The sequence below is a fragment of the Lathyrus oleraceus genome, chromosome 1 (genome assembly GCF_024323335.1).
Source record: "Lathyrus oleraceus cultivar Zhongwan6 chromosome 1, CAAS_Psat_ZW6_1.0, whole genome shotgun sequence".
Taxonomy (NCBI): Eukaryota; Viridiplantae; Streptophyta; class Magnoliopsida; order Fabales; family Fabaceae; genus Lathyrus; species Lathyrus oleraceus.
The window spans coordinates 449,472,696-449,492,477 of record NC_066579.1 but is presented as its reverse complement, the minus strand read 5'-3'; the positions used below and the strand labels follow the sequence as shown (position 1 = coordinate 449,492,477).

At 35.2% G+C, this 19,782-nt stretch overlaps 1 protein-coding gene and 1 pseudogene across 1 annotated transcript; both read right to left on the bottom strand.

Annotated features, from left to right (window-relative positions):
* Nucleotides 1-14,360: 14,360 nt before the first annotated feature.
* Nucleotides 14,361-16,394, bottom strand: LOC127082903 (zinc finger BED domain-containing protein RICESLEEPER 2). Its single transcript, XM_051023129.1, has 2 exons — nucleotides 14,633-16,394; nucleotides 14,361-14,550 (listed from the first exon to the last, which is right to left on the bottom strand). The coding sequence occupies exon 1, from the start codon at nucleotides 16,218-16,220 to the stop codon at nucleotides 14,847-14,849; it is 1,374 nt and encodes a 457-aa protein (XP_050879086.1). The 5' UTR covers nucleotides 16,221-16,394; the 3' UTR covers nucleotides 14,361-14,550; nucleotides 14,633-14,846.
* A 2,490-nt stretch (nucleotides 16,395-18,884) lies between these two features.
* Nucleotides 18,885-18,984, bottom strand: LOC127116259 (uncharacterized; annotated as a pseudogene).
* Nucleotides 18,985-19,782: the final 798 nt, after the last annotated feature.

Sequence of the window (19,782 nt, the reverse complement as noted above, 5' to 3'; positions counted from 1 at the left end):
TATCATTTGTTTGTACACAGTTTTTCTTTAAAGTGATTGTTATTCATTTGTGTAAAATCTGCTTGTATAGAAGTATCTTGTAATACACAAAATTTTATTCAAATTGTTTGTTTGATTCCTTGAGGAGGTTATCCTTGAGAAGACAAAGAAGGTTGTTCTTTGTGAGTCCTTAAGGAGACTATGGTATAGTTGGATCCTTGAGAAGACAAATAAGGTTATTCTTTGTGATTATTGTAATATGTTGATTATAGTGGATTAAGTCCTTGTGTATAAGGAAAAATCACCTTGGCGGATGGACTGGAGTAGCTTTGAGTTTCAAGCGAACCAGGATAAAAATACTTGTGTTTTTTATCTCTTTGTTATTAACTTGTTAGTGTTGTTCTTGTTTTGGAATTTTTTTTGCTTGTAAACCCCAATTCAAACCCCCATTTCTTGTGTTTTTCACACCTTCATGAAAGGTTATATTGTCACTGATTTTATAGTAGATCACACAATAATGGAAGTAGCGCAAAACTATGTCGAGCAATCAGCATGGAAGTTGTACTTTGACAGTTATTGTCATGCTAAAGCAATCGACGTTGGAGTTTTGATTATTTTCCACCAAGGAATCCCAACTAAGTATAAATTTAAAATCAATGCTTGTTGCTCAAACAACGAGGCTAAGTTCGAAATCTTAATAACAGGCCTTAGGAATTTGTTAGACCTGGGGGCAATAAGAGTCGAGATCAAAGGCGACTAAGAACTAATGGTGAAGCAGTTAACAAAAGAATACAAGTGCATCAACGAGAATTTAGTAATGTATTTTGTCAAGGCAAATTCTTTGTTGAGAAGATTTGACATAGTCGACATTAAACATGTGTCGTGAATTGAGAAACAATAGGCTAATAACTTTGACCGTATAGCTTCAGGGTATAAAGTCTCCAAAGAAAATTGGAAGATCTAATCGAAGCCAAAGATAAATTGATCTCAACCAATATGTTTTCCATTGAATTGTCAAAGTCAAAACTGGTGGGAGCAGATGAGTTGGGAGACCTAAATTCTGAAATTTCTGAAACTTTTGCCATTGATAATCTTTCGAATGATGACTGGCGAAGATCAGTTATAGAGTTCCTAAAGAATCAGACAGGAACGACAGATCGAAATATCAAATATAAGGCTTTAAGTTACGTCATCGTTGGAAATAAGTTGCTTAAAAATACACCTGGAGGTGTATTACTTAAGGGCCTTGGCGAAAGATATGATTATTTGGAAATACTCAATGCTCATAATGGATCATGTGGTACACATTAAGCAAGCCACAAGATGAAGTGGTTGTTGTTTTGACAAGGGGTATATTGGCCCATAATGTTGAAAGACTTCATAGAGTTTTCCAAAGGGTGTCAAGAATTCCAAAAGCATGCAAGGATCCAACATGTCCCTGTTAGTGAGCTACACTCAATTTTTAAGCCTTGGTAATTTAGATGATGGGCGTTAGAGTTGATTGGTGAGGTTAGACCTACATCATCTAAAGGTTATAAGTATGTCTTAGTAGGCATCGACTATTTTACCAAATGGGTTGAAGTAGGGCCTTTAGAGAATGTTGACCAAGATGTTGTGATCAATTTTATTTAGAGTCACATCATGTGCAAGTTTGGGATTCCTTAGACCATAACCTCATACCAAGGTTCAGTTTTCACTGGTCGAAACATGGTTGAGTTTGCTTCAGAATCAAGAATCAAACTTCTAACTTCTACCACTTATTACGTCCAAGAAAATGGTCAAGTCGAGGCTACAAATAAGATCATAATTGGCCTAATCAAAAAATATGTAGGAGAGAAGCCAGAGAATTGGCATAAGACTTTGGATCAAGCACTTTGGGCTTGTTGAAAGTATCCTAAGGAAGAAACTAACTATACACCTTTTTGACTAACATTTAGACATGATGCAGTTTTTCCTGCTGAGATATACTTACAATCAGTAATAATCCAAAGGAAAAGTGAGATCTCATCAACCCATTACTTGAGCATGATGATGGATGAATTGGTCGACTTGTACGAAGAAAGATTAGTTGCCTTAAATGTTCTTATTAGACAAAAGAAACGAGTGGCTAAGGCTTATAATAAAAAGGTCATGATAAAGGTCTTTGTAGTCAGTGATTATGACTGTAAGGTAATATTATCTATGGATCGAAGGGATAGAGCCTTAGGGAAGTGGTCACCAAATTGGGAAGGACAACTTAAAATTATCCAAGTGTTTTCAAATAACGCTTATGAGATTGAAGAATTAAGTCCTGACAGTCGAATATTAAGAGTAAATGGTAAATACTTAAAGAAGTATAAGCTTATATTTTAGGAAGTTAAAATATTAGGATAAAAATAATGTACAAAAAGAGTTTTCCAAATTCGTGTATATTCAAAATATGCCAAAAATGGGAGTCATTAAAATAGCTCAAGTACATTGGAAATAAAAGAAATTCAAGACTTCAATTTGCTCCTCATTTCTTCGTAACATAATTTAGTACACTTAAGCCTCTTGCCGATCATGAGGTTTACATCCTTTAGTTTGATCACATCTCCTTCCAATATGCGAGAAATCCTTACACGTTCTATGTCAGCATTGGCCTCTTCAACCAATTCCTCGTCGACTAAAGCCAGTTTAAAATCATATATCTCTGCCTTGTCCTTCCCCACTGCTTCAATCTTTAGTTGCAGCCAGTTCATTTACTGAGTCTAGGATAAAATGTACGCCTCCAAAGATGCAGTTTATTTTTTTTCTTATCCTTTACCTCCAACTCAACAACTCGACGTTGAAACTGGGAAACTAAGTCTTGTTGCTGGAGCATGATTTCAATTCTCATTTCAAGTCGATTGATAAAATTTTGTTTAAGCCTAACAACTTGAACAACTTGTTCAAGAAGAGGCTCAAAATCTAAGACAAAGTCAATGATAGAATTTGGCACCTTTAACTTGTTTAGCTTCAACATCAACCCCTTGATTTCAAAAAGAACAATGGGGTTGTCATTGACGGTTTGAATGAGGTGTATATCAACAAGTTTGGACTTCAACTGATGGAGTAACTCAGTGAAATCATTTGTCTGAACATCAGGCGAAGCAAGGGATATATCAGAAAAGTGTTATTAGTTTTCCACAATTATTTTGAAGGCCTCAACTAGATTCTCTTCCTGATTGACCCCCTTCCTTTATGGGGTTTTAAGTAGAATCATAAATATTACTGAGGCTCACAAAATATTGGGACTGACCCTTGGAGTGGGGGTGAATGGGTATGCTCTTGAATACCCTCGCGAGAGAGAGACCTAGCAGGGAGATCCAGTTGGTTGAAGGCCAACAATAGCGATGAGGTCGAAGAGTATGAGGGTTACCATCCTACAGGGAAGGTGAAATATGTTAGATGAGGTATCCCAAAAGCACATGGCTGCAAGGAGCATGTGGTACTTGTACTTAGGCCCAACTCTTGAGAGTTGTATTAGGTCAAAATACCTAAATCTTTCAAGAAGTGTTTTTTTTTCTTTTCTTGAACCCTATTCAGCCATTGGATGTAAGAAGTGTCATTAACAGTCAGAGGAGATGAACATAATACCCTATTTTTGAATAAACTAAAATCAAAGGATTCATCTCGGAACACTAATAGCTCAAAGTAAGGGTAGATGTGGGGAAAATCTTTCAGGCCATGAGGTTTCATAACACGCCTAAAAAGGGGACCCATAAAATAAAAAATGGTACCTAAAATTAAGTAAGGAATCAGTGCGTCAGAATACCAGACGTTTATCCTCCCACTTTCCATGCAGATCGACAGTTGGCACCAAAAGGTAATGGAAAGGATGAAACACTACAACGGAAAACTCATCTCACAATGGTTGGAAAAGGGATACCACCATGCCTGACCAACCGTTGTTAGGTAAGGGGTGGTTGTATGTATGGTCTTTATGAATACAAGCTTCTCAAAGTGTGTTGATAAAGATATGCTCTACAAGTAAATGTGCATCGCAAAAAGAATGGTTCAAGACTCAAGCACAAGTCAAGCTTCACTTATAAAAGAATTTCAAGTCTTAAAGATTTTTATTGAATTGATCAAATTATTAAGGTATAGAGTTCTCAACCTCTCTATGTTCATTCAGGTGCTCAAGAGTTTCATTCATACATGTCATGTTTTATTTAGGTCTCTTAAATATTTTCATTTGGCCTTACAATTCATTTTCAACTGCATTTGGTCATTCTTCCTTGATGGTAATCAGTTACCAGGTTTGAAGTAACCGATTACCAGTTGTCTGCACTGTCTCTTATGACAATTTTTGTAGCAGGTAATCGGTTACCATGTTTTGGGTAATCGATTACATGGTTAAAATTTTCAAATTTTTTAACGTTGGTTCAGGTGTAACTGATTACACCATATTGGGTAACCGATTACCACTGAACCAATGGCAGAAATAAATGCATCTTTTCATGAAAATATTTTCTGAATTGTGTTCTTGAATCATGACATCCATTCATGAATTATGACCATTTAGAAAGGTGTCTAAGGGTTATATATACCACATATTTTCAGAATTTGAATACACCTCCTTCACACTATCATTTCAAACAATTTTTTCTCTTCATCTTTTCAAATTTTCTCAAGTGTTCTTGATTAAATTTTCTGGTGAAAATTTCTACACAAAATTTTCAATATGCATTCATATAGTTTCATCCATACCATTCTTAGAGCACTTTGTCTTAAAGAGAATTGATTTCTTAAAAGGAGAAGATCAATCAATAGATTGATATATTGTTCCATCTTTCAAAAACTTGTAAGAACTCATATTGTTCTTGTTATCCTTGTTGTCCAGGACTGTTGGAAACAAGAAAGTCATTAAGAGAGGATTGTTCTCTTAGTGGACTTAGTGAAAAATCCAAGAGGATTGTTCTTGTTAGAGTCTGTATAGAAAGACTAGGTTGTCTTCTCCATAAGATCTAACAATAATAAAATCTCTTACATGTGGTAAGGGGAATGGAGTAGTCTCGGATTGTGAGGGGAACCAATATACGTCTCGGTGTTCATTACTTTACGCACTTTACCATTTCATTGCATAACCAAACTAGAAAAGAAAGAACACGTTTTTATAAAACCGGAAAAAGTTTTCAAAGAACCTAATTCATCCCCCCCCCCCCCTCTTAGGAGCATACTCAACTTACATTTGGCATCAAAGCGGGTTGTGGGTAACTTTCTCCGTAGATCCAGAACATGGCTTCCGCAAATAATCTAGTTTTCAAAGATGACGGTAGTAGCAGCAAGCCTCCTCTATTCTCTGGTGAATATTTTGACTTCTGGAAAATACGCATGAAGACACGTCTAGAGGCACAAGGAGAAGGCATATGGGAAACCATCGAAAATGGTCCATATATTCCAATTAGTGTGGTTAATGGTGTTGGCACTCCTAAGGTTAAAGGCTCATATGATGAAGATGACAAGAAAAAGATCCTAAATTAAAAGAAAGCTATCAATATTCTTCAAAGTCAATTAAGTATGGATGAATTTTTTCGTATCTCTCAATGTAAATCGGCAAAATAAATTTAGGACACTTTGGTGGAGACTCGTGAAGGAACTACTAAAGTGAAAAGATCCAGATTGAACACATTAAGTCAATAATACAAAATGTTCAGAATAGAGCCCGGAGAATCCATCGTTGCATTGCAGAAGAGATTCGTCCATTTAACGAATCATTTGATTTCACTTGGAAAAACCTTCACAAATGATGATTTTAACCTTAAAATACTTAGATCATTGACAAGAGAATGGCAACCGAAAGTAACGACCATATCAGAGAAGAAGAGTCTCTCGACCATGACATCTACATCATTGTTCGAAAAGCTTCAAGAACACAAATTGGAACTTGGAAGACTTGAACAACATGAAAATCAAGAGAAAAAGTCCAAAGGTATCACTCTAAAAGTCGACTCAAAAGAAGAACGAACAAATGATGATCCTGAAGAAGATGAGAATTTTATGCTTCTTGTTAAAAGACTCGGTAAGCTCTTTGGTAAAAATGATAAATCGTTTAATTATGCAAATAGAAAGAATTCTTTTAGAAAAAAAGGAGGCTTCCACTTCTACACAAGATATTACATGTTATGAATGTGGTAAGCAGGGTCATATAAAGCCGAATTGTCCAAAACTTTCCAAGAAAGGTGGTTTCAAAAGCAAGAAGGAGACCAAGAATTAAAACACTTATGTTGCATGGGACGATAATGAGATAAGTTTTTCATCAAATTCAAATAGCGACGAATGTGCAAATATAGAATTGATGGATTCACACCACTCTGATGATGAAGAAGAGGTTAGTAATGAATTTTCTATTTATGATAATGATGCACAAGATGCTATCAATGAACTCCTTAATGAATGCAAAATTCTGTACAAAACCATTTCAAGTCAAAAGAAATAAATTACATCTCTTGAAGAAAAAATTGACACTATGGAGAAAGAGTTTGAAATGGAAAAACAAAATGTCATAAGTGAACAAAAACAGAATTTTGTATGTAAAAATTGTGAGTCACTTTCATTTCAAATTGTCCAACTAAAAAGAGTTTTAGAAAGATATGAGAAAGGACAAGTTGGATTGGAAGGTGTTCTTAGCCATCAAAGATATTCAAATGATAAAAGTGGTATTGGTTATTCAAAATTTTCTAAACCAAGTTCTAACCAAACCATTTTTGTTAAGACTAGTGAACAATCTACCAAAGAGAAAGTGACCAAAGCAAAGGTTGTTCATCATTATCCTAAAAGGAAAAGATTTGATAAAAATAAATCCTATGTTCCTAGATATAAAAGAAATTTTGTTCCAACTTGTTTTTATTGTGGTATAAGTGACCATACACCTAATGCTTGCTATGTTAGAAACTTTAGTGTCGCAAGTGGGCATTACATGTGGGTAAAGAAAGATACTAATTATGAAGGACCCAAAGCAATTTGGGTACCTAACGAAACTTAATTTGTTTTGTAGGTATGCTTGAAATCCACATCAAATCTATGGTATCTAGATAATAGTTGTTCCAAGCATATGACAGGAGACCCGAACAAACTTTTAAATCTAGTGCTTAAGGCCAAGGGTTATGTTACTTATGAAGATAACAACAAAGGAAAGAGTCTTGTCATAGGCAAAGTTGGAGCACCATATTTCACATCCATTGAAGATGTTCTTTATGTTGAAGTACTAAAGCACAATCTTCTAAGCATTAACCAACTTTGTGACAAAGGCTTCAAGATCAAGTTCACAAAATATGAATGCTTGATTGAAGATGAATTCACCAATGAGGTAAAACTCAAAGGTAAATGAATCAATAGTATATTTATGATTTCCCTTGATGATTTGTCTTTGAAGGTAAAATGTCTCATGGTGAACAACAATGACGCATGGCTATGGCATAAGAGAATTGCTCACAATCATATGGAAAACTTGAATAAACTAGTCAAGCATGATCTTGTCATTGGATTGCCTAAGATGAAGTTTGTCAAAGATAGATTATGTGATACATGTCAAAAGGGAAAGAAAACCAAATCAACTTTCAAACCTAAGAATATGTTGTCCACTTCAAGGTCACTACAATTATTGCATATGGACTTATTTGGTCCATCAAGAACAAGAAACTTCGGAGGTAATGTATACGCTTTAGTTATTGTTGATGATTTTTCTAGATATACTTGGACATTATTTTTAGTGCATAAAAGTGATGCATTCAAGGCGTTCAAGAAGTATGCAAAGCAAATCCAAAATGAGAAATCACTAAAAATTGCCTCCATAAGAAGCGACCATGGCAGAGAATTCCAAAACGCCTCTTTCAAAGATTTTTGCGAAGAACATGGAATCTTTCACAATTTCTCGGCACCAAGACTCCTCAACAAAATGGAGTGGCGAAGAGAAAGAATAGGTCACTCGTAAAACTTTCAAGAACAATGCTTAGTGACTCGAATCTTCCAAAATATTTTTGGGCGGATGCGGTAAGCATGACATGCTATGTAAGTAATAGAGTTATTATAAGACCTATTTTAAAAAAGACTCCTTATGAACTTTTCAAATAAAGGAAACCAAACAATGCTTATTTTCACATTTTTGGATGCAAATGCTTTGTCTTAAAAAATAACAAAGACAACCTCGGTAAGTTTGATGAAAAGTCCGATGGAGATATTTTTCTTGGCTACTCTCTCTCTAGTAAAGCGTATATAATTTATAATAAACAAAATTTAACTATTGAAGAATCTATGCATGTTTCTTTCGATGAAACCAATCCCTCCAAGGAGGATCTTGTTTTGTGTGATGATGATGATATTATAGATGTTCCTCAAGAAGATACTTCCAAAGTCAACAATGATAATCAAACGGAACATCATGAAGAACCAATTCAACAAGAGTCAAATGATAATGATCTACCTAAAGAATGGAGAACTCATAGAGATCATCCAATTGATAAAGTCATTGGTGATATTAGTCAAGGAGTTGCAACAAGATTAGATCTCAAAGATGCATGCTTGAATATGGCGTTTGTTTCACAAATTGAACCTTCCAAAGTTGATGAAGCCTTAGGAGACGACCAATGGATAGTTGCAATGCAAGAAGAGTTAAACCAATTTGAAAGGAATCAATTTTGGGAACTTGTCCCTAGGCCAAGTGGTAAACACATCATAGGTACCAGATGGGTCTTTAAGAAAAAGCTTAATGAGAATGGTATAATTGTTCGAAACAAAGCCAGGTTGGTGGCCCAAGGATACAATCAAGAGGAAGGCATTGATTTTGAAGAAATATTCGCTCCGGTTGCAAGTTTAGAAGTTATCCATTTATTACTTGCTTATGCTTGTTCATTAAATTTTCATTTATTCCAAATGGATGTCAATAACTCCTTCTTGAATGGCTACATCAATAAATAAGTTTATGCCAAACAACCCCGGGGCTTTGAAGACTTCAAGAATCCTTCACATGTCTTCAAGTTGAAGAAAGATCTTTATGGCTTAAAACAAGCACCAAGGGCGTGGTATGATCAACTTAGCAACTTTCTTTGTGAAAGAGGATTTGAAATAGGTAAAGCTGACAAGACCTTGTTTATTAAGAAAATAAAAGGTAACACTTTGTTGGTTCAAGTCTATGTTGACGACATCATATTTGACTCAACAAACAAAGAAATGTGTGAAGAATGTGAAGAAAAGCTTCTCAAAGTGTTTTGATGAAGAAATGATCTACAAGCAAATGTGCATCGCAAAAAGAATGGTTCAAGACTCAAGCACAAGTCAAGCTTCACTTATAAAATAATTTCAAGTCTTGAATATTTCTATTGAATTGATCAAATTATTAAGGTATAAAGTTCTAAACCTCTCTATGTTCATTCAAGTGCTAAAGAGTTTCATTCATACATGCCATGTTTCATTTAGGCCTCTTAAATATTTTCATTTTGCCTTACAATTCATTTTCAACTGCATTTGGTCATTCTGCCTTGATGGTAATCGGTTACCAGGTTTAAAGTAACCGATTACCAGATGTATGTGCTGCCTCTTGTGACAATTTTTGTAGCAGGTAATCGGTTACCATGTTTTGGGTAATCGATTACATGGTGAAAATTTTCAAATTTTTTAATGTTGGTTCAGGTGTAACCGATTACACCATATTGGGTAACCGGTCACCACTGAACTAGTGACAAAAATAAATGCATTTTTTCATGAAAATATTTTCTAAATTGTGTTCTTGAATCGTGGCATCCATTCATGAATTATGATGATTTAGAAAGGTGTCTAAGGGTTATATATACCACATATTTTCAGAATTTGAATACACCTCCTTCACGCTAACATTTCAAACAATTTTTTTCTTTTCATCTTTTCAAATTTTCTCAAGTGTTCTTGATTAAATTTTCTGGTGAAACTTTCTACACATAATTTTCAATATACATTCATATAGTTTCATCCATATCATTCTTAGAGCACTTGTATGTCATAAAGAGAATTGATTTCTTAAAAGGAGAAGATCAATCAATAGATTGATATATTATTCCATCTTTTAAAAACTTGTAAAAACTCGTATTGTTCTTGTTATCTTTGTTGTCCAGGACTATTGGAAACAACAAAGTCATTAAGAGAGGATTGTTCTCTTAGTGGACTTAGTGAAAAATCCAAGATGATTGTTCTTGGTGTTCTTGTTAGAGTTTGTATAGAAAGACTAGTATGTCTTGTCCATAAGATCTAACAATAATAAAATCTCTTACATGTGGTAAGGGGACTGGAGTACTCTCGGATTATGAGGGGAACCAGTATACGTCTCAATGTTCTTTACTTTTCGCACTTTACTGGTTCCCCTTACAATCCGAGAGTACTTCAGTCCCCTTACCACATGTAAGAGATTTTATTATTGTTAGATGTTATGGATAAGACAGACTAGTCTTTCTATACAGACTCTAACAAGAACACCAAGAGCAATCCTCTTGGATTTTTCACTAAGTTCATTAAGAGAATAATCCTCTCTTAATGACTTTCTTGTTTCCAACAGTTCCAGACAACAAGGATAACAAGAACAATATGAGTTTTTACATGTTTTTGAAAGATAGAATAATATATCAATCTATTGGTTGATCTTATCCTTTTAAGAAATCAATTCTCTTTATGACATACAAGTGCTCTAAGAATGGTATGGATGAAACTAAATGAATGTATATTGAAAATTCATGTAGAAAGTTTCACCAAAAAATTTAATCAAGAACACTTGACAAAATTTGAAAAGATGAAGTGTAGAAAGTTTCACCAGAAAATTTGAAAATTTAAAAATTTAAAAATTTAAAAATTTGAAAGGAGGATGAAGCTGAAGTGAGAGCGGAAAACTTGTGCCCATGATCTGGGTCTTTCCGCTTTCACATTAGTTTCGTCCTCCTAGTGTTTTTTCTTCATTTAAACACAAATATATGTGAACCACACCTACAAGTCAAAATTTATATTATGATGTTAACCCGATTTAGAAACATAAACTAGCATGAGATTGAATCCTACAAACAACATGATAACCTGATTTGGAAACATAAACTAGCATGACATTAACAACAATGTTAACATACACAAAAACCCAAGTAATGTCTAATACATCGATGTCTCTATTGAACATAGATTTTTATATTCTTAAGAAGAACTAGTGTCATACGTGGAACATATATGGTAACTGAGATCCATTTCAATAAGAGAAATTCAGGTAAAGATAACCCCAAAAACAAGAAAATCATGCCAAATGAAAATCCTAAACCATAAACCATAAGTTTTCTGCCAAATGAAAACATGAAAATCATGCCAAATAAAAGCGTATGAAAAACAAAGAAAAATGGAAAAACCTATACACATAAAAATGGAAGAAAGTGTATGAATAAATATTTACCATTGAAATTGGTAAACAAGCGCTAGTCTTCAAAATTCTATATTTTTGGTTACTCGCAGAATCGGCTAGATTGTTCATAGGACGTGTGCTTTAATTCTCTTCAAGTTTTATCACTTATGAACATTTTGACAATGTTCTTTTCGTTGAAATAAATGTCGACGTTTGTAAAGAAACGCAGAAATGTAAATGGCAACGTAAATAACTTCAAAGTAAATTTACAAAGAAAGTAAATAACATAATTATAATGATTTGATACAAAAGTATAAAAATAGTGGTCACATGTGCATTGCACTCAAGAACTTGTTTCTTAATAACACAGATACTTTGAGTAATATATGAGTTTTTGTACAAAATGGAACACCCCAATCCTAATAACTAAGATCCCTATTTATAATAAATCGAAAATAACGGTAACAAACAGTCTCTTCTCCAAAAGATGACAGGTTCTCGCTTGCATGGACTTTGCTACTCACTGTTTTCCACGCGCTTTATTAAGAAACGGATAAGGCCAAAAAACAATTATGAGCCTTAACTTGAATCACGCTTGTCAGATGCAACTCCCAACGGACACCTTCGTCAAAAAGTGAATCTGAACCCATGAATATTTCTAAGTCCCAGACCAAACCTTCTTCAACAAAAATCTTCTTCGACTATGCCTCTTCAACTCTTTGTCGAAACAATACATTCTTTTCCAACGTCGAAATTCCAGCTAACAAATTGCCCCCCAAAATGTCATTTTCGACTATATGGAGAAAAAGACATTTTTTGAAATGTTTCGACGCAACAACATCTCTACTGCTATGACGTCATGGTCATCATGACCATCTTTATTCAAACGTCTCATCAAGACATGCAAAAATCTCATTTAATCATCACACTCATATTTCCTAGGAGATCGTGGGTCATGCTAACTGCTATCGTGTTTGTTTAGAAAGGTGTGAATTTTATTTGTTTAAATTGATTTAATTGGATTTTAATCTTTTAAAGCTTCTAGAAGGGGCATTGTAGGTATTTTAAATTGTTTAACACTGTGTGCTTCTTTGTTCTCATCCTTTCCGTTAAATCGAGATTGACCATGGTTCACATTTGCAATCTATGTGCATTTCTATCCACCAATCAAAAATAGAAAAAAAGAGAAGGCAATGTGGTTAGAAACTCTCCACTCTCTCTTTGACACGGGGGTAGGGTTGGACAACGAGCCGGGTTGGGCGGGTTCGGGCCCAAAACCACCACCCAACCCAAACCGCGGGTAGCTTTTAAAGACCCATTTCCGCTCAAATTTAAATACGGTTTTAACGGGTTCGGTTTAGACGGGTTTCGGGTTAATACATACGGGTATTTCGGGTTAATAGACTAATCCAATATTTAATCCCAAAAATATTTTTAAATTATTTCTTAAAAAATTCTTTAAATTTTATTTTACCAATGGATATAAGCTAATCTAAAAATTCAATAATTGTTCACATGACCAATGGATATAAACTATCAATGTCTAGTTTAGATGATTAAATATAATATAAATCCAAATTAATACAACATTGAAATATTTTTGTTATGAGTAAATGTTATCAAATACATAAGTTGGTATTGTCATATGTAAATGCTAATTTTTGATAGGGTGTTTGACAAACATGATCATTTCCAAGAACCTTCACACAAGTTGTTGCCAAATCCTGTCAAAATTAAACTACATTTTAGTCACACTAAAAGAAACCACATAACCACATAAACAAAAACATGAAATGGACCACAAAATCTGAACATGTTAAACCACATAACCACATAAGAGAAATTGAAATGGACCACAAAATCTGAACCTGTTAAACAAAAATCAAATAAGTATATTAGGACCACTATTAAACAAACATGAAACAAAACAGGGACCACTATTAAATAATAAAGTTTAAATAACTTAAATAGAACCAAGAATCACAGCTATATGATAAACACTTATGTTATAAGCTGCAGATTATGTTGCTTATCCAAACAGGGCCATATTCCAAAACTCAGACTTACTCTAACTACTGGAATTGTTGCTTATCCAACTACTGGAACCCAGATTATGTTACTTAAATATTACCACGCTCTCTCTTCAGTAAATATATACAGCTGCAAATTACCAGTCCAAAATGATGGTTACAGTAACTTTACACTTCCCTTTCATTTTGCTGTCAACAACTTACTCTAACTAGTAACTACCGTGTATTTTGGGCACACGTCAAAATATCTTATCATCAATTGAAAGTGACCATTAACTAAAGTTTTGAAAGTAACATAAGTTGCAGATTATGTTGCTTATCCAAACAGGGCCATATCCAAGGATAAGTTCCAGAGCCTCACTTTTTAATGCAAATCTGAAATTGAATCCATGGGCTGTATAACAACTGGAATTCTGCGATTGCTTAAGCTAGAATGTTCTGTTGGCCAGTCTGTAATGGATCAGCTAGGCAATCTAGATATGGCATAAGTTTTTAATGTATGCAATACTTCATATTGACCTATTAAAATGATAACTATCGTAAGCCTAAAAACAAGAATGTTAAATCATAACCCTTACCTTACCTTGCATTTGCTGCAGCCCAAGCTGTTCCTGCACGACCTCTATTGCTGCTCATTTACCAAGTTGATCCTGGTTATATGGCATATGTTGCTGCTCATTTACCAAGATGTTGCAAAATGTATCAATTGATCTTGGCTATATAGCATATCGTCACAGTTTTACCAAGTTGTTCCTGCATGGCCTCAAAATGTTCTATTGACACAATTAGCAATACTTCATCTAACTAATGGACAACCGACCATGACATTACCAACTTCAGTTCATAATTAATTAGTAGTAAATCCAACTAAAAAACCACTAATGATAATTAATACAATAATATATTGTTTGATGCATACCAAAATTTGGCTAGCTTGAATATCTTCAAAATCCACAAGACAAAATATATATTGTTTGGCCATTGAGTAGTCACAAAATATAAGTCACATATGACTTCAAAAAACATAGTTGAACTGAAAAATTAAACAAGAAAAATATCAAGCTTTAAAAAGGAATAAATTAATAAATAAATCAAATTAATAAAGTAAATATACCCTCCATATTTTTCAAGCACAACCAGAAGGTTGTGGCTGAGACGGTAAAGATCCTCTTCTTGCTGTAGAAGAAATTTCTTCAAATTCTAAAATAATGAAATAAACATTTTTTTAGAAAGATATAACAATTATGAAATAAAGATATAATATTTTTAAAAATAATTTTACCTGCTATAATATCTTCAGAAAGCTCAAAATCTTCCATGAGGTTTAAGTCTTTGAAATAGGTAAAAGACGGCTTTAACCAATTCTGGGGTTCAAATTAATGCCTCTGCCATTTCAGGTTTTAGGGAGCTCCTATAAGTTTCTAAGACTCTCCTTCCCGTACTGAAGGTACTTTCTGATGCAACCATAGACACTGATGTGGCAAAAATATCTTTAACTATTGTAGATAAAATAGGATATTGTGTTTCCACCACACAAGAAGGTCAAATTTAGGATCCCTTTTGACACACTTACTAGAGTAAAAACCCTCAAGCTCATTTTGTTGATCAATCGAGTCTTGTTCCTCTAAATGTTGTTCAAAAGCATCGGCTCTAGCCATTAGTGAAGGACGGCCAGCTGTTGTTTCATCATTGGAAACATTGTTTTCACTACTACCAAGAGGTTGTCTATTATGATTTTGGTCATAAGCTTGCTTATACCAATCATACAATTTTTGTAAGCTCTCTTTTATAGATTTGATCAACCCGGTAGCAAACACAGATCCGACTCCATACATATCCTTAAAAGTCCACTCAATATAACTCAACTTGTATCTTGGATCCAAAATAATTCCAAAATAAATCAACTTGTTCATCTTAGTAGCACACCCCCAATATCTATTATACTTTTCCATCATGTCCCCACCCACACTTGCAAAAACACCATTCAAGTTCATAGTAGCTTGCTTCAGCTCACAATAGATCGCAGACACTTGGTGAAAAGCACTATGCAAACTCACACTTTGAGAGGTGGAAAAAACATTAGTTGCTTCATAGAATAACTTTAAAAAAGAGATAAAAGCTCTAACAATGTCCCAATCATCACTACTAGGAGGACTACCTTTTCCAAAGAACTCCCTATAGCTCGACTCTTCATACTCAAGCTTATCAAAAGCAGCTTGAAACTTCTCTGCAGCCTCAAGCATCAAATATGTCGCGTTCCAACGAGTTGAAACATCGAGACATACTAGTTTTTTACAAGTTATTCCAGCAAATTCAATGCATTCTTTAAACTTGGTTGCCCTATGAGGTGAGGACTTGACAAATCTAACAGCATCCCTAACACTAGTAATAGACAAATGCTTATCTTTCAAACCCTCATTTACCACCAAGTTCAATATGTGAGCAGCGCACCTCATATGAAAACATTTTCCATCCCCCATCATCCCATTCATAGTTGATATTTTTCTATGCAAATATGCTACAGCTACATCATTTGAAGTTGCATTATCAACAGTTATAGTAGACACATTCCTAATTCCCCAATCCCTTAACACCTCTTCAATCTTCCTACCTACCGTATCACCCTTGTGGTTTGGAATAACTGTGAAGCTTATAATTCTCTTTTGATAGTTCCATTTGTTATCCACAAAGTGTGCCGTAAGGGTTAAGTAGTTTTGATTTTGGATAGAAGTCCAACAATCAGTAGTAAGTGCTACTCTATTGCAGTCAGACTTAAAGAAGGCTTTTAGTTTTTGTTTCTCATCCAAGTGTAGCTGAAAACAGTCTCTAGCTACTGTACGCCTAGATGGGAGAGTAAATTGGGGCAACATTACTTTAGAATAGTACTTAAAACCTTCCCCCTCAACTGCACTAAATGGTTGTCCATCTAGAACCACAAAAATTGACAAAGCTTTTCTACAAGCTTGCTTGTCAAATTTGGAGCTAACATGACCCAAACTATATCCTTCTACAGAAGGGTATGTAAGAATAGTTTGGATCAGTGGTTCTAGGCTTCTTTGCACATTTTAGAATGTGATGGTTCATGCTGGTGGTGCCATGAGTCCTAGGGTCACTGATAACACGAAATTATATCATATTTTAGGACTTAATTCCATTAAATTCTATGACTATTTATTTCGGTTTACTGCATTTTATGAGATATTACGTGGTATTTTCTTCCTAATTGTCGCAGGTAGTCTATTTTGAAGAACAAGTGAAAATGGAAGAAAAGGAGGTGCAAAAAGGAGAGAAAAGGGACCAAATGCCAAAGCCCAGCCCAAAGCGCACAAGTCACCAACGCTGTGCCTGTGACGGACGTCACAGGGTGCGTGACGAGCGTCACGCAAAACAGCCTTGTGACGGACGTCACACATAGTGTGACGAGCGTCACACAATTCCACTACCTTTTTGGCGCAAGTAACGCCCTCAGAAAGACTTGAAGAAGAACGTTGAGAAGTTGGTCTCCTATATCCACGCCGTGCATGTAGCCACGTTGAAGAATGGGAGAAACGGAAAGCAGTTACCAACACTATTATAAATAGCCATCTCAAAAACCTAAAAGTCTCTCCGGTTTTTCCACGCTCATATTGCCGAAGCTCTGCCAAATTTTCTTTTCACGCTTTTGCTTATTTTTTCCTTTCCAGCAACTTAACATTGTTTATTTTATTTATTTCTTTTGCAAGTTCTGCATTCTTTTTCCCTTGCAATTTATCTTTCCCTTTTTAGCATTTAGATATTTTTCGCATAATAGTTTCTACACCGGAAACTATTGTGCAACTTTTTATCGGATCTAACCTTACGTTAGATTCTAGTTCTATTTCCTTGGTTTAATTTATTATTTAATTGAAGAATCGAAGAACAAATCCTACCGGCTTGTGGTGGAGTGTTCAAGACTATTGTATTGCGCATTCAGGTTCTTTAATCATTATTTAATATTTTGTTTTATTATTTATCTATATTATCTGCCTGGAATGAGTCTGTTTATGCATGATATGTATTCTTGTTTATTTAGCATGTCTGGCTAATTCGCCTAGGTATCGGTATGTAAAGTAAGCAGAATAAGGGATCAAGACTGAGTCGGTCTATCTAAACTTAAAATTAAAATCAATCTTTTTTACGGTCTCAACTTACAGGTTTAATAACAAGATTTTTTACAGAAGTAAAGGACATAAAGAAGTTAAAATCAATAGAGCGAGAGTTTGAGATTTTAACTGGACAGTGTAAGTTAGGCATTAATTCTAGATCAGGGCGAGAGCAAGTTTTAGAGTTAATTAAATTCTGACCTTTTCCAAAAAGTATTTTTAAAGATTGAATGTGAGGACGAGAGTTAAGCATTTGGATTTGATTATATAACCTAAGTCAACAGAGCGAGAGTTTGAGATAAGGGTGTTTAAAACGGTCAGTGTTTTCTTAAAAAGAGTTTCTGCAACTTTATTGTTTTCAAAATATGGTTTTTGACTTAATTATAAGTGACAGCTACATTAATATAAAATCATGGTTTATTCAACAGAGCGAGAGTTTGAGATAAAACCTTTAACCAATAAAGTTAACTGAAACGATTCATTTTAAAACCAAGAAACCGACAAAGACTTGATTCCCTAGTTTTGACGAACTACACACCGATATCCGTTTTATTAATATTTAATCTAGATCTTAGTTTAGCTCTTAGTTTTTCCCCAAACAATCAAACATTTTCACCTTAGATTTACGTAGTAACCTTAGATAACGGTATATCGATTCATAAGTCCCTGTGGGATCGATATCTTTTAAAACTACGCGATAGAACTGTGCACTTGCAGTTTGTATCCCATTCTCGACGCACACAGTCGAGCGATCAAGTTTTTGGCGCCGTTGCCGGGAACTTCTATTTAATCGATATCGTAACTCTTCCGTTACGCTGTAGAGACTAAGGTTTCTTTTTCTTCTATTCTTTCTTTCGTTGGTTTGTATGCCACGCACTCGCTCTCAAGGCAAACCGCTCTATTTACGAATCAACGATATCGAACTATATCTCCGAGTCTTACGACGAATTCGGGAATATCGTGCTGAAAACAATCTCCCTCCTATAGACCTTCCTGATTTCAAAAACATTTTTCCTTCGATACCCGAGATGGCAGAACCAGCTCGTGCTCTTAGAGATTACGCCGCTCCATCGCAAGATGAACCGCATTCAAGTATTGCTCCGCCCGCAATCGAAGCAAACAACTTCGAACTTAAACCTTCGTTGTTGCAAGCTGTGCAACAGAACCAATTCTCTGGAAATCTTACCGAAGATCCAAACCTTCATTTATCCGTATTTGTCCAATACGCTGATACTGTTAAAGCTAATGGTGTCACTTCAGAGGCAATTCGACTTCGTCTTTTTCCTTTCTCATTAAGAGATAGCGCTAGAAGATGGCTTCAATCACTTCCTTCCAACTCAGTCACCACATGGAACGAGTTGAAGAAAGTTTTTCTTGCCCGATATTTTCCGCCAAGCAAAACAGCTATGTTAAGAGCCCAGATAAACGAATTTAAACAGAAAGACAACGAATCTCTTTTCGAAGCATGGGAAAGATACAAAGACATGATGAGACTTTGCCCACACCATGGTTTGGAAGACTGGTTAGTAATTCACACATTTTATAATGGTCTCTTATACAACACAAGGTTAACAATAGACGCCGCTGCAGGTGGTGCACTAATGAACAAACCTTATGCTGATGCTTACCAGCTTATCGAGAGCATGGCCCAAAATCACTATCAGTGGGGAACCGAACGAACAACGGTGGAAAAACCTCAACCGAAAACTGGCATGTACGAGATAAGTAACCTTGATCACGTTAATGCAAAAGTGGATGCTTTGGCCCAGAAAATTGAAAGTTTAAACGTATCACCTCCAGCCGCCGTGGTTGCTATAACTCAGAATTGCGAGGTCTGTGGAATCCAAGGCCACACTCCTGCGGAATGTCAACTCTTGACTGGAATCCAAGCAGAGCAAGTAAACTATGCTCAAGGAAGCCCCTACTCGAATACCTATAACCCAAATTGGAAGAACCATCCAAACTTTTCATATAAGAGTAATAATGCTTTATACGCACCTGGACAGTCTCCAAATCAAGCCCCATCTATACCTCCGGGATATCAGAAACCGAATCCTAACAATAATACCCCTAGAAAATCCAACTTGGAAATCATGATGGAAAACTTTATAGCATCCCAACAACAAACCAATAAAGATTTCTTAAACCAGAACATACACACTGGCGAACAACTTAAACAACTAGCAAGCAAAGTAGATGCCTTGGCTACCCATAACAAAATGCTGGAAACGCAAATATCTCAAGTAGCTCAACAACAAGCACCTACTGCTGCACCAACTGGTACATTCCCTGGACAGCCCCAACCTAATCC

Bases quoted from the DNA above. Each gene is read 5' to 3' on its own strand.
- LOC127082903 (XM_051023129.1), bottom strand. From the start codon at position 16,220: ATGTTGCCCCAATTTACTCTCCCATCTAGGCGTACAGTAGCTAGAGAC.